General features: G+C 50.2%; 1 protein-coding gene across 1 annotated transcript; it reads left to right on the top strand.

Moving 5' to 3' along the window:
- Positions 1-87: 87 nt before the first annotated feature.
- NDUFA2 (NADH:ubiquinone oxidoreductase subunit A2) lies at positions 88-13192 on the top strand. The gene is made up of 3 exons (XM_050963564.1): positions 88-227; positions 4070-4176; positions 12984-13192. The coding sequence occupies exons 1-3, from the start codon at positions 121-123 to the stop codon at positions 13073-13075; spliced, it is 306 nt and encodes a 101-aa protein (XP_050819521.1). The 5' UTR covers positions 88-120; the 3' UTR covers positions 13076-13192.
- Positions 13193-13241: the final 49 nt, after the last annotated feature.

Here is a 13241-nt window from a genome sequence, read left to right as displayed (position 1 = left end):
CTGCGGATTGGCTGATGAGGTTTGAAGTGTGTTTTGATTGGCTGAGTCCCGTATCATGCTTCGGGCCTCCCCTTCCTGCCGGCTATGGATTGGCTGGGAAGGGGGCGGTACACTGGGAAGATGGCGGCGGCCGCGGTTGTGCGGAGTGTCGGGAGCGGCCTGGGCCGGAGCCTCAGGGAGCTTCGGATCCACCTGTGTCAGCGCTCGCCGGGCAGCCAGGGCACCAGGTGCGGAGCACCTCGGGAGCGCTGGGCGGGGGGACCGGGCGGGGGCCGAGATCCTTGGACAGGCTGCGGCGCCTCCCTCCCGCTGGGACACTGGGGATCTGCTAGTTACCGTCACCATCGCCCTCGCGTCGGTGTAGTGTGAAAAACGGCTCTGCCCTGATTTCCTACTGAGAGCGCACGAACTGAGCGTGCTTAGTAACGTCTGCTGAGGCCATTGCCCTTCACCCTGCCCTCACTTGGCCCCAGGTTCTGCGGGGGCAAATCGGAGCAGGGGTGAGCAGGGGGTGGAAATTGACTGGTCGCGGGGTTCAAGCAGTTGGAGGTAGGGTTAAGGTAAAGGCTGAAGGGCAAAATGGGGTGGGGAGCAGGGGCAGAGGGAGTAATAGTTACTGGATTTTACAACAGTGTTCCCAAAAAATGCGGAGGAGGAGCAGAGGGACTTTTCATTTCCTCTCCCACAGGACAGTACATCTCAGCATGGGCTTCCCAGGGCTGGGTTCTTAAAGGCACAGGCATCCCAGTACCTAGTCACAGCAGCTCCTCTTGGTCTGATGTAACCTACTGAGGTGCTGCAGGAGACTTGATTCAGTGAAATATTTTACATGTACCCCCTCAGAAACAAGAATCCATTATCAGTGTATCTGATTGCATGAAGTCTCATAGCAATTCACAAATTTGTCTTATCTGCTGCTGGGATTCCCTGAATTATTCTTAGTGCTTCATCATTTACCTTTGTTATTGTGCAGATGTAGGTCATTGAGCTATTTAATTTATATTTTTATAATACTCATTGAAAATATGTATAAGTAAGTACTCGCTAGTAGTTTTAGCAGTGACATCTGTGTTTCAATCTCCCTGGACACTCAATAACAGACTTAAAAGTGGCCATTCCCCAACAAAAAAAAAACCTTCAAAACTAGACTTCAGTGAGAAACTGCAGAGTTGGAATTAATTTGCAAACTTGTCACCATCAACTTAGGTCCTAATAAAGACGGGGGTGGCTGGGTTACTACAAAAAGTAATTTTCCCTCTGTTGATACTCACACCTTCTTGTCAACTGTTGGGAATAGGCCATATCGACCCTGATTGAATTGACCTTGTTAGCACAGACCCCCCACTTGGTAAAGCAACTCCCTTTTTTCATGTGCTGTATATATCTGCCTACTGTATTTTTAAGTCCATGCATCTGATGAAGTGGGTTATAGCCCATGAAAGCTTATGCCCAAATAAATTTGCTAGTCTCTAAGGTGCCACAAGGACTCCTCAGTCTGTATCAGCAAAAACAACAACACGGCTACCCCCTCTGAAACCTGTGTTTCTAGTATTGCACTGCTATGTTTTGCTAGCACAGTAAATGAAGCTGCAAAATAAATGATGTTTAAATGACCTCCTTCAGTTAAGAGGTAACTAATACATATGTACACCAGGCAGGGTTGTTTGGAAGCCGAAGACTTTATGCTTCCATCTCACATAGCTGTCAAGTTTTAGCAAATTGGGACAAGTCAGAAAGTAAGAACAACTTTACTTATCAGTAACTGCTGCTGGTTAGAATTTGCTACCCCTGTTCCAGTAGCAGATTGTCAGATAGCAGTTTAATAGCAGTACCTGCTACTGGTAGCAAATTAAGATGGATAGCAGTTTTTCACGCTACACTGGCAGGGAGCAGGACCCCAGTGTGCCCGGTGCTGCATGGCCCTCTCAAAGAGAGGGGCCCTTGCCCCACAGATATTACAGTCATAAACCAGGAGACACCGGGCGGATCAAGATAGACAGGGGAGCACATGGCAGCAGGGAGGCAATGGGAAGCCGCACGTCCGGTGAGATGTCTGGAGCCAACCTGAAAACCGGGACCTGATCGTCCCTGATCAGCTGCAGTTGGGTTTTGCCTAGGTGACCATATTTCCCAAAGGGAAAACGAGACACTCCATGGGGCTAGCCCAAGGACTTCTGCCTCCCCTGCATTGGGTTGACCCAAGCCCTGCCCCTCTTCCCCGCATGGGGCTGGCATGAATTGCTTGCTTGAGCCCTGTCTGCCTCTCACCTGAGCCCTGCTTCCCCCCCCTCCCCTCCATGGGCCTGGCATCTCCGTTCACCCTCGTTAGCTCTCCACTTTGACAAAATGTGCGTTTGTCCCTTTTGCTCTTTCCAACTTGATTAGCTGGCAAGAGCAAACGGGACAAATGTCCACTTTTGCCAGAAAAGTTGGGACAGCCAGGACAGGGCTTAAAAAAGGGACTGTCCTGTCCAAAACGGGAAGTATGGTCACCCCACACGATACCCTGACAGGGAAGGTAATTGAGATGGTGAGGGTGGCAGAGACTGATTGGGCAGTACTTGTAATCTACAGGTTTCCTCTCGACCTTCAGTCTGCCTCAGCCTCAGCATTGCACAGAAACCCCCCATGGTGGTAAACGACTTCTCTCTGCCAATAATCAAAAACAGGATTCTAAATATAACTATATCAAACCAAGTGCGTGTTCTGGCTAGTCCACGATCTCTTTTCTGGCAGTGGCTAGTACTGGAGATTGCAGAGTGAGATGCAGGTACCCCAAAGCGGGCAGTTATGGAACAACCTGGCCATACGGCAATTTCCTCCTCCAGGGGCATTGCTGATGAGTTGCAGTATAGTCACTCTGGGGATGACACACAAGTTGAGTTTTTACATTTGACTTGTAATAGTACAGTTGTTCAACTTTCCCAAAGGCTGGCTGAGTGAGCCAGAGTGGACATCACATCCCAAATAAACGGATAGTGATTACTTGTTACTGCAAAGCATCACTTGATTGGATTTTACTGGAAAGATGGTTCTGAGCTGTGTGCAATTTGGACAGCACCCCTATGAATTGTGGGGGTGATGCATGCATAGATCAGGGGCCGGGAATTGAGCTCACATCCCTAGACTTATTCACTCCTTTATATATTGTAAGGCCTATTTTTCTATGCTTGTCTATAGGGTAGGGATTGTGTCTAGGGAGCTGTTTATTGACCGACTGACACTAGCTCAGCTAAGTGAGAGTAACTAGATTTTTTTTCCTGTTATTAACATGCCTAAAGCCTATAAACCTCCAAAACTCCTAATAACTGCAGTAATAATGGCATGCTCACTTAGGACAGGGAGGGCGATGTCATGGAGATGGGGGTTGGTGTGAATGTAGGTGAGAGGCCTGTCTAGGTGCCCTGGGTGGACACAGTGTCCTGTAGGTGCTCTGATAGTAATATGGGTCAGTGATTAAAAGACGCTCCTGGACCGCATGGACTGATGTGTCGGTAAATGTTTAAATTTCCGTGAAAGGCTGTGTTGTTTTGAGTCTCCCCTTTCACAGCTTCCACCTTGCAAGAGGGAGGTATGTACAAATTGCTTCTCTGAGCTATTTCCACACCTTCCTGCTTGAGTCCCACTGTATATGCCAGAGGGAGTTCTCCAGGCACTGTTGTGATAGGGGACTGTTCACTCAGGCTGAGGTCAAAGGGCTGTTTGTGACTTGATTCAAGCATAAAGTAGAATGGGGATCCTGTTTAAGAACACGACTGGTATTACTGTTGTTTTTCGACATGTCTTATTTCTCTGTCACGCTTGTCCTACGCTTCACGTAGCCCTGGTGAGGTCCACAGGGAGCAGAGCTGGGGTGAAACTGGTGTACAGACAAGATGTTCATTATTGTACCCTTCCATAGACTGTGGTCCTCCCTACTGCCTGCTTCCAGAGGCTGTGGATGCTTTGGAAGGGCCAGGTGCATATAACACTTCAGAGATCCCAGTAGATAAAACTACTTATTTTCTTTAGTTTGACATAACTGTACTTGGAAATGACACAGAGCTTTAATGAGCTCTGTTTTTGACAGAGACTTCATTGAACAGCACTACGTGACTCTGAAGAAGGCAAACCCGGACTTCCCCATCCTGATTCGAGAGTGCTCTGGTGTGCTGCCTAAGCTCTGGGCTCGATACGGTGAGTTGGGAAGGAGCCCTAGTCAATGTCCTTAGTTCCGAGTTTGACAAGAACACTGGGGTCTGTATGAAACTAGAAATTCAGCAATAAACCGCTCACAAGCCAGGAAGGAGCAGTGCAAATTACACATCAAGGAGGCGTTTCCATATGTGGAGAGATGAGGCTAGGACCGGCTTGGTTTGGGAAAGAGCAAAAAAAAAAAAAAAAAAAGGCACTGTACAAAATAAAGGCTAAAAACTGCCTAATGGGAGTCTGATACATTAACTCGTTAGGAAGTTCAGAAATCAGGGTACTTGCAGCGGTGCTCTTCCCTATCAGTTCAGCTGCTTAAACAGGGATTCTGAATGGTGTGTGTATGTGTCTATGCATCTGCACACTGGGGCTAAATGAACTTTGTGGTGTGGTTCTTTAAAGGGATAGTCAATTTGAAAATTACAAGTCCACCTAAAATCCTTGTACCCACTGTTGTTACCCCATCTAAAATTCCTGTAACAAAGCTGGATATTTTTTGCTAGGTTTCTATTTACTTTTTTTTTTTCAGTTATACTTGTTTGTGTAATCGGTTTCATTGTTTCCCTAGTCTATAGTAATGATCCCTAGTTAGACAGACCCTTATAAACACTAAGCAAACAGGAAAAACTTTCCACTTCTTAAAGGAATGTTTTTAAAAGCATTCAGGACATACTGTCTAAACAGGGCTCTATCAGAAAGTAAGTTTAAAAAAAATTAGTAAAAAAAAAATAAAATTGTGACCCTGTTAACACTAGAATGCTCTGTCTGATGTAGAAGTGTCTCTGTGAAGCCTTAAATGTCACGGTAGCCTGTGAAATGAACAGTTTTTTTCTTAAAAAAAAAAAAGTATTTAAATGAGTAAAATGTGCTGCACACTCACAATAGACAGACTTCTCTCCGTGTAGCTAAACTGGAAGAGTGGTCTGTTGCTTTAAATGCACAGAGTTGTTACACAGACACAAACATGCTTAACTGCAGGCTGAATGCTTGCAACAGAAAATTTGTGCCTTGGGCTCATGCTATGGGCAGGAACTTGAACTCTGAAATCCAGTGAAGTGGAGAGAGTCTCCAAGCCCAGTCTCCAGCCTGAGTAAGAACTTCCTTGCTGCTATTTTTTAGCCCTGTGGTGCAAACTTGAATCAGACGAGCCAGGCTTTGAGACTAGCTGCCACAGGGGTTTGGGTTTTGCTGTGTAGCTTTCCCCTTTGTAGCTATATTATACGTGCTACACTATAGTTGCAAAACGCTAGCGAGGCTCACAACTACAGCTCTTGAACCAAATTGGAAATCTCATATGGCGCAAACCAGCTATAGCACTTTCAAGCTTAAACTGACCCACTGAGGATTAGCCTTGAACTCTGGTTGGAGTTCATAAAAAAAAAACAAACTTAGTGGTGGAATCAGAAGCATAAAGAAGGCCAGTTAATTACACAGACTTAATCTCTTACTAAACCATGAGAATGGGGAGATTCTGAAGACTACTACAGGAAACGCTGCTTTTCTGATTTGCGACATTTAGTTAGCATGGTGTCAAGTATCAGAGGGGTAGCCGTGTTAGTCTGGATCTGTAAAAGCAGCAAAGCGTCCTGTGGCACCCTATAGACTAACAGACGTATTGGAGCATGAGCTTGCGTGGGCATCCGACGAAGTGGGTATCCACCCACGAAAGCTCATGCTCCAATACGTCTGTTAGTCTATAAGGTGCCACAGGATTCTTTGCGGTTTAGTTAGCATGCAGAACTCCATTATGATGGAGGCTCCTTGAGAACCGAGAAGGAGAGCTGCAGTGCCAAATGGCAGTGCAGTAACCAATCTTTTCAAACAGCTTTTCCTCAAGCCTTAGTCAGGACCCTGCGATGAACAGGCTGCAGCTAAAAATGAAAACGCAAGTCTGCTCTGCCTTCAATTCAAGTGTCCCTCACAGCTTGGGGTAGAAGGCTGTCTCTTCCTTGCTTCTGGGGGCTAGCCAGTGAGACAATCTGCATAGCCATTTGTGGGGGTGGGGCTGATTTACGAGGAAAGTGGGTTAAACAGGCAGAGTTCAGATGGGCAAAAACTAGAAGGGAGGGAAAAAAATCTGCAAATGTTGATGAGTGTGAGCATCAAGGAGAAAGACGAGGGTTATAACTAAGAAACAGAAAGGGGAACACTTAAGCTGAGTCTGGGAAAGGCTCTTTACAGAGAGGTTATGGGATAATCTAAGGGAAAGGGTGGAAGTCCCATGCTATAGAACACTCGAGTTGGGTATCTGACCCATCTAAAAATCACTGGTCAAATATTTTAGAGCCCTAATTCGTTAGTCTTACTCTTTTGTTACTGTTCTATGGTCTGCAGTAGGCTTTGTCTTAGCCACTTATGCCTAACTACAAAAACCAATGTACTTAACTGAGTTATTTTAACTCAGATAAATGCAAAACACAATGAAATTAAGTTTAAAAAATGAAGGAATGGCTCCATCATGCAGTCACAATAGTCAGCTGTCACTACATCAGGTATTCCTGTTGGAATATTTGACCATGGTCAAATAATAGGGAGTCAGTTGACCAGCTTGTCAAAAAAGATGGTCACTCACCTTTGTAACTGTTCTTCTTTGAGATGTGTTGCTCATATCCATTCCAATTAGGTGTGCGCGCGCCGCGTGCATGTTTGTCGGAAGATTTTTACCCTAGCAACACTTGGTGGGTCGGCTGGGTCACCCCCTGGAGTGGCGCCTCCATGGCGCCGGATATATACCCCTGCCAACCCAACGGCCCCTCAGTTCCTTCTTGCCAGCTACTCCGACAGAGCGGAAGGAGGGCGGGTTTGGAATGGATATGAGCAACACATCTTGAAGAACAACAGTTACAAAGGTAAGTAACCGTCTTTTCTTCTTTGAATGTTTGCTCATATCGATTCCAATTACGTGACTCCCAAGCCTTACCTAGGCAGTGGGGTCGGAGTGAGATGTTGCAGAATGTAAAACTGCTGAGCCAAATGCCGCGTCATTTCTGGACTGTTGCACCAATGCATAATGTGACGCAAAGGTGTGAATTGATCACCAAGTAGTTGCCTGACATATCTCCTGGATGGGAACATGGGCCAGGAAGACGGCAGATGAAGCTTGAGCCCGAGTAGAATGGGCAGTGGGGTGGCTAGCTGGAACGCGAGCCAAATCATAGCAGGCACGGATGCAGGACATCACCCAAGATGAAATTCGCTGGGAGGAAACCGGCAGGCCCTTCGTCCGGTCTGCCACTGCTACAAAGAGCTGAGGCGACTTTCGAAAGGGTTTTGTTCTTTCGATATAAAAGGCGAGAGCCCTGCGGCCGTCTAGGGAGTGCAGCTGTTGTTCCCAACGCGACGAGTGCGGCTTCGGGAAGAAGACCGGAAGGAAGATGTCTTGATTGACGTGAAAGACAAACACCACCTTAGGGAGGAAGGCTGGATGTGGTCACAGCTGTACACTGTCCTTATGAAACACCATATACGGGGGTCTGCTGTCAGGGCCCGAAGCTCGGATACTCGCCTTGCCAAAGTAATAGCGACAAGGAAGGCTGTCTTCCGGGAGAGGTACAGCAGCAAGCAGGTGGCTAGCGGTTCGAAAGGAGCACCCATAAGCTTGGCTAGAACCAGACTGAGGTCCCAGGTAGGGGTAGGGCGTCTAACCTGCGGGTACAAATGTTCCAAGCCCTTGAGGAACCTCGAAACCTGGGGTGAGAGAAGACTGATCGCCCGTTCTCCCCTTGGTTGAAGGCGGAGATGGCTGCCAGATGCACTTTTATGGAAGAGACTGCTAGGCCATGTTCTTTCAGGGACCAGAGGTAGTCCAGGACAATAGGAACTGGTACCTGCATGGGGACAGTGTTACATTGAGCACACCAGTAGGAGAAACGCTTCCACTTGGCCAGATATGTCAACCTAGTGGAAGGCTTCCTACTGCCCAAGAGTACCTGTTGGACCGAGACAGAGCAGCGTAACTTGGACCCGCTTAACCACGCAGCAATCATGCTGTGAGGTGAAGAGACTGTAGGTCTGGATGGTGAAGTCTGCCGAAGTCCTGAGTTATGAGATCCAGCCAGAGTGGTAGGAGAATTGGGTCTGCCACTGAGTGGTCGAACAACATGGTGTACCAGTGCTGCCACGGCCACGGCGGAGCGATCATGATCAGGTGGGCACTGTCCCTGCGGAGCTGGAGGAGGACCCTGTGAACCAGCAGGAATGGTGGAAAGGCGTAGACGGTTCGTCCACAGTATCAGGAATGCGTCTGAGAGGGAGCCCAGGGAGTGCCCCTGGAAGGATCAGAACACATGGCATTTCCTGTTCTCGTGAGAGGCAAAGAGGTCTATGTGGGGAAAACCCCACTTCCGGAAAACAGAATGGATGACGTCCGGACAAATCGACCACTCGTGAGACAGGAAGGATCTGCTGAGGTGATCCGCCAGAGTGTTCTGAACTCCTGGGAGAAAGGACGCTACCAGATTGATCGAGTGGGCTATGCCAAAGTCCTAGAACTGAATGACTTCCTGACAAAGAAGGGAGGAGCGTGCTCCGCCCTGCTTGTTTATGTAAAACATGGTTATTTTGTATCAGTGTTCATGGACAAAACAACAGCCTTGGAGATGCTCTCGAAACACCTGGCATGCTAGACGAACTGCCCTCAGCTCCCGCACATTGATGTGTAAGGTTAGTTCTTGAGCTGACCAGAGGCCTTGAGTGCAGAGGGCCTCAAGGTGGGCACCCCAACCCAGAGATGATGTGTCCGTGGTTAGGGCCATCGAAGGTTGTGGTGGGTGGAATGGCATCCCTGCACAAACTAGGGTGGGAGTCAGCCACCAGGTTAGAGAGCCTAAAACATTCGGGGGAACAGTGAGTATCGAGTCCAGGCTGTCCCAGCCTGGCCAGTATACTGAGGCAAGCCATGTTTTAAATGGCTGGAGGCGTAGCCTGGCGTGTTTGGTCATGAAGGTGCAGGTGGCCACGTGACCGAGTAGGCTGAGACAAGCATGAGCCGATGTTGTGGGGAAAGTTTGGAGGCCTTGAATAATTGTAGCCATTGCCTGAAAATGAGGCTGCGGCAGGCAGGCTCTGGCCAGAGTGGAGTCCAGAATCACCTCGATGAAGTCTATTCTCTGTGTGAGTATCAGAGTAGACTTCTCTATGTTGATCATCAGGCCTAGGCTCCTGAAGAGGTCTTTGATGATGTACAGGTGATATCTCACTTGTGACTCGGAGTTCCCTCGAATGAGCTAATTGTTGAGATAAGGGTAAATGTGCACCCGACGACGCTGGAGGGAGGCAGCGACTACGGCTGTGCATTTTGTGAATTCTCGTGGAACCGCAGAAAGGCCATATGGAAGGACCGTGAACTGAAAATGTTGATGGTTGATCACAAAACGGAGGTACCGTCTGTGTGGTGGGTAAATTGCAATGTGGAAATACGCGTCCTTCATATCGAGGGCGGCATACCAGTCTCCGGGATCCAAAGATGGGATAATGGTCCCCAGGGATACCATGTGGAACTTCAACTTTATCATGAATTTTTTGAGTCCTCGCAGGTCTAGGATCGGTCGTAGAGCTCCCTTTGCCTTTGGAATTAGGAGGTATTGGGAATAAAACCCCTTGCCCTTCAGGTCTTTTGGTACCTCCTCTATGGCTCCAATGGTTAGGAGTGACTGGACCTCTTGTAAGAAGAATTGCTCGTGAGAGGGGTCCCTGAAGAGGGACAAGGAGAGAGGGTGGGAAGATGGGGTTGAAACAAACTGAAGGTGGTATCCCAACGCCACCGTGCGCAGGACCCAACCATCCAAAGTTAGGTGGGAGCACGCAGGGAGGAAATGGGAGAGGCGGTTGTAAAAGGGAGGAGAAGGATCTGGGAAAACAACTGGTGGGCCATCCCTGGGCATCCCATCAAAAATTCTGTTTGGGCCCTGCCGGTGTTTTGGGGGGGCCTGATTTTGCCCCCCTTGGGAGCCAGACTGCCTCTGTCCATTCCCTCGGCCAAGCCTTCTGCTGAAGTCCTGTCGTGGCCTAGGCGGGGGGTAGGTACGGTGAGGCTGGGGCCGGAAGGTCCTGCGTTGGGTCACTGGTGTGTGCATCCCCAACGAGAGCATTATTACGCGATTGTCCTTCAGACTTTGTAATCTGGGATCAGTCTTGCCCTTTGAAGGCCAGGGGCTCTTCTCAGACAAGTCCTGAATAGTTTGTTGTAATTCAGGAGGAAGGCCTGATACCTGGAGCCAGGAGTTACGCCTCATCGTCACTCCTGATGCCAGAGTCCTGGCCGCAGAGTCCGCTGCATCCACAGAACCTTGGAGGGAGGTTCTCACCACCTTCTTACCCTCCTCAAGCAGAGCTGCAAATTCCTGGCAGGACTCCTGGGGAAGAAGCTCCGTAAACTTCCCCAAGGATGTCCACGTGTTATACCTACTTAGGAGGACTTGCTGGTTTGCCACGCTAAGTTGAAGGCCCCCAGCCGAATATATTTTGCGGCCTAGGAGGTCCGTGCGCCTAGCCTCCTTGGACTTGGGAGCAGGAGCTTGCTGGCCATGACGCTCCCTCTTGTTTACCGATTGAACTACTAGGGAGCAAGGAGGTGGGTGTATGTAGAGATATTCATACCCCTTGGAGGGTACCATGTATTTTCTCTCTACTCCCCTGGCTGTGGGGGGGGGGGGGGTCGAGGCTGGGGATTGCCAAATGGTGTCCACGTTTGCTTGAATAGTGCAGATAAACGGCAGGCCACTCTAGTAGGTGCATCTGCAGACAGGATGTCCACTACAGGGTCCTCTATTTCAGGGACCTCCTCCACCTGCAGATTCATATTCTGCACCACTCGTCTCAAGAGGTCTTGATGTGCCCTTAGGTCAATTGGGGGAGGGCAGGAGGAAGATGTTCCTGCCACAGCCTCGTCTGGCGAGGAGGAAGAGGAGAGGCCAGGGACAAGAGGGTCCTGTGGGGGCTCCTGTTCTTGAGGAGTGGCGTCAGACTCAGGTGGGACCTGGGTGTCTGCAGGTGGTACTGAAGCCCCATCTGTACCCATGAGGGGAGGTGGCTTACGGTTGCCTCTGGTGCCGTGTTCTGACGGGGCAGACTGTGGTGCAACTGAGGGAACACCTTGGTCTTGGTGGTATGCCCACGGTGTCCAGAAAGACCACTGATGGGGTCCTTGCTCGTGGCTCTGGCTGTCAGGAAACATATGGCTGGGGATATCCGAGTCACGATCCTGTGGATAGGAAATGCCACCAGCCTGTGATGACACCGAGGTGTGTCTTGACGGCCAAGGTGGTGCTGATAGACCCTGAGAGGGAGCCATGTCTCGGGTTGGTCTTTCCCAGGACGGCACCGGGGAGCGGTACCAGGAGCTGTAACGGTACCGCGAGGGAGATCGGGACCTACGACCGAAGCAGTGCTGGGAGGTCGACCGGGATCTCGAGTCCCTTCGCCTGGAGCAGCTGCGAAATGCGCGGTGCCAGGAACGGTGCCAGGAGTCGGATCAGTACCATGAGTATCTGGCAGGCGAACGGGAGGCCGAGCGGTGCCGTGAGTGCGACTGGTACCGCGATGGAGAGCAGTGCTGGGACCAGGATCGGCGTTGGGACTGAGATCTTGAACGATGCCTCTCGGCGACTCCCACGGAGGGCGGCCTCAGCAAGGCAAACTTGCCAATAGATTGGATGACCTGCACCGGCGGTGCCGGGGGTTGAGGCAGCACAGTCTCTGTCATCGCGATCAACTCCCGTGCCATGGAGAAGGTCTCCAGCATGGATGGGAGAGCGAGCTCAACCACGGTGTGAGCCGGGGAGCTTTCGGACACCAGACTCAACGGCCCTTGTGGGACCGGAATCAACGGTGCCGCACTCAGTGGTGCTGCACTCGGTGATGCTGCGGCAGATGACAGTGCCGGGCGATCCGTCGTCGACAGGCCCTCCTTCTGTGGTGCAGGTGGTGCCGAAGCAGCCAGAGCATTGTGTTGCTTCCTGGGCCGCGGGGATGGGGAGCAGTGCTGAGCAGACATCAGTGCCGGTGAGGGTTGGTGCCGTGGCTCCTTCGCGGTACGGGAGCGATCCGGAGCTGAAGGAGCGCTCCTTACAGATGCAGGCTGTTGAGTGCTCGGTACCGACGTTGCAGGGCTAAGTGCCGCCTCCATGAGGAGCTGTTTCAGTCGAAAGTCCCGCTCCTTCTTCATCCTCGGTGTAAATGACTTACAGATGCGGCACTTTTCAGGAAGGCAGGATTCCCCTAGGCACTTGAGGCAGCAGTCGTGGGGATCCTCTATTGGCATCGGCTTTTGGCAGGCCGAGCACGGTTTGAATCCGGGTGACCTGGGCATGAGCCTGGCACTGGGGTGGAGGAAAGGAGCTAATCCCCGATCCCCCCTCTCAACTATATACACTAACTACGACTGTAAAAACTCGAACTATTAACACAATTAACAGTAAAGAACGACGAGTGAGCTAGGGATGTGGAAATCAGCAAAGCCGTGCTCCACAGTTCCAACGACCGTCACAGGCGGTAAGAAGGAACTGAGGGGCTGTTGGGTCGGCAGGGGCATATATCCGGTGCCATAACGGCGCCACTTCAGGGGGTGACCCAGCTGACCCACCGAGTGTTGCTAGGGTAAAAATCTTCCGACAAACGTACACGCGGCGTGCGCACACCTAATGGGAATCGATATGAGCAAGCACTCGAAGAAGAACCTACACTTATGAGACCGGCCAAGGCACTAGGGAATAAATCCAGCACTGCCTCTCCTGGGGGAAGGGGACAAAGTGGCCTCTTCATCTAATTTTCTCTCTCTCTCTCCCCCCCCACCCTAGAGTTCGGCAGAGAGAGTTGTGTGCCACTGAACAATCTCAATGTGGATCAAGTGGCCAAGGCCCTGGAGAATGTTGTTCACAGCAAAACATGAAGACAAAGAACTGAACCTGCATATGCTGAAGCCCTTGCCTGAATGGGTTTACTGGAGAAGCTGTATATCTGTAATTGTAACTTATTAATCGCATATAAAAGCATGTCGGAAAAAGTGCTCTAAGAGTCTGTTCTAAATGAGATGCTAAGCTGGGAGGTAGCGCCTC

This window comes from Gopherus flavomarginatus, chromosome 7, assembly GCF_025201925.1.
Source record: "Gopherus flavomarginatus isolate rGopFla2 chromosome 7, rGopFla2.mat.asm, whole genome shotgun sequence".
NCBI lineage: Eukaryota > Metazoa > Chordata > Testudines > Testudinidae > Gopherus > Gopherus flavomarginatus.
This window is presented reverse-complemented; position numbering and strand designations above follow the sequence as displayed.

Excerpts from the sequence above, each read along its gene's own strand:
- NDUFA2 (XM_050963564.1), top strand. The coding sequence starts at position 121 with ATGGCGGCGGCCGCGGTTGTGCGGAGTGTCGGGAGCGGCCTGGGCCGG. Across the intron at positions 228-4,069 it reads CCGGGCAGCCAGGGCACCAG|AGACTTCATTGAACAGCACT; the intron begins GTGCGGAGCACC and ends TGTTTTTGACAG. Across the intron at positions 4,177-12,983 it reads TAAGCTCTGGGCTCGATACG|AGTTCGGCAGAGAGAGTTGT; the intron begins GTGAGTTGGGAA and ends CCCCCACCCTAG.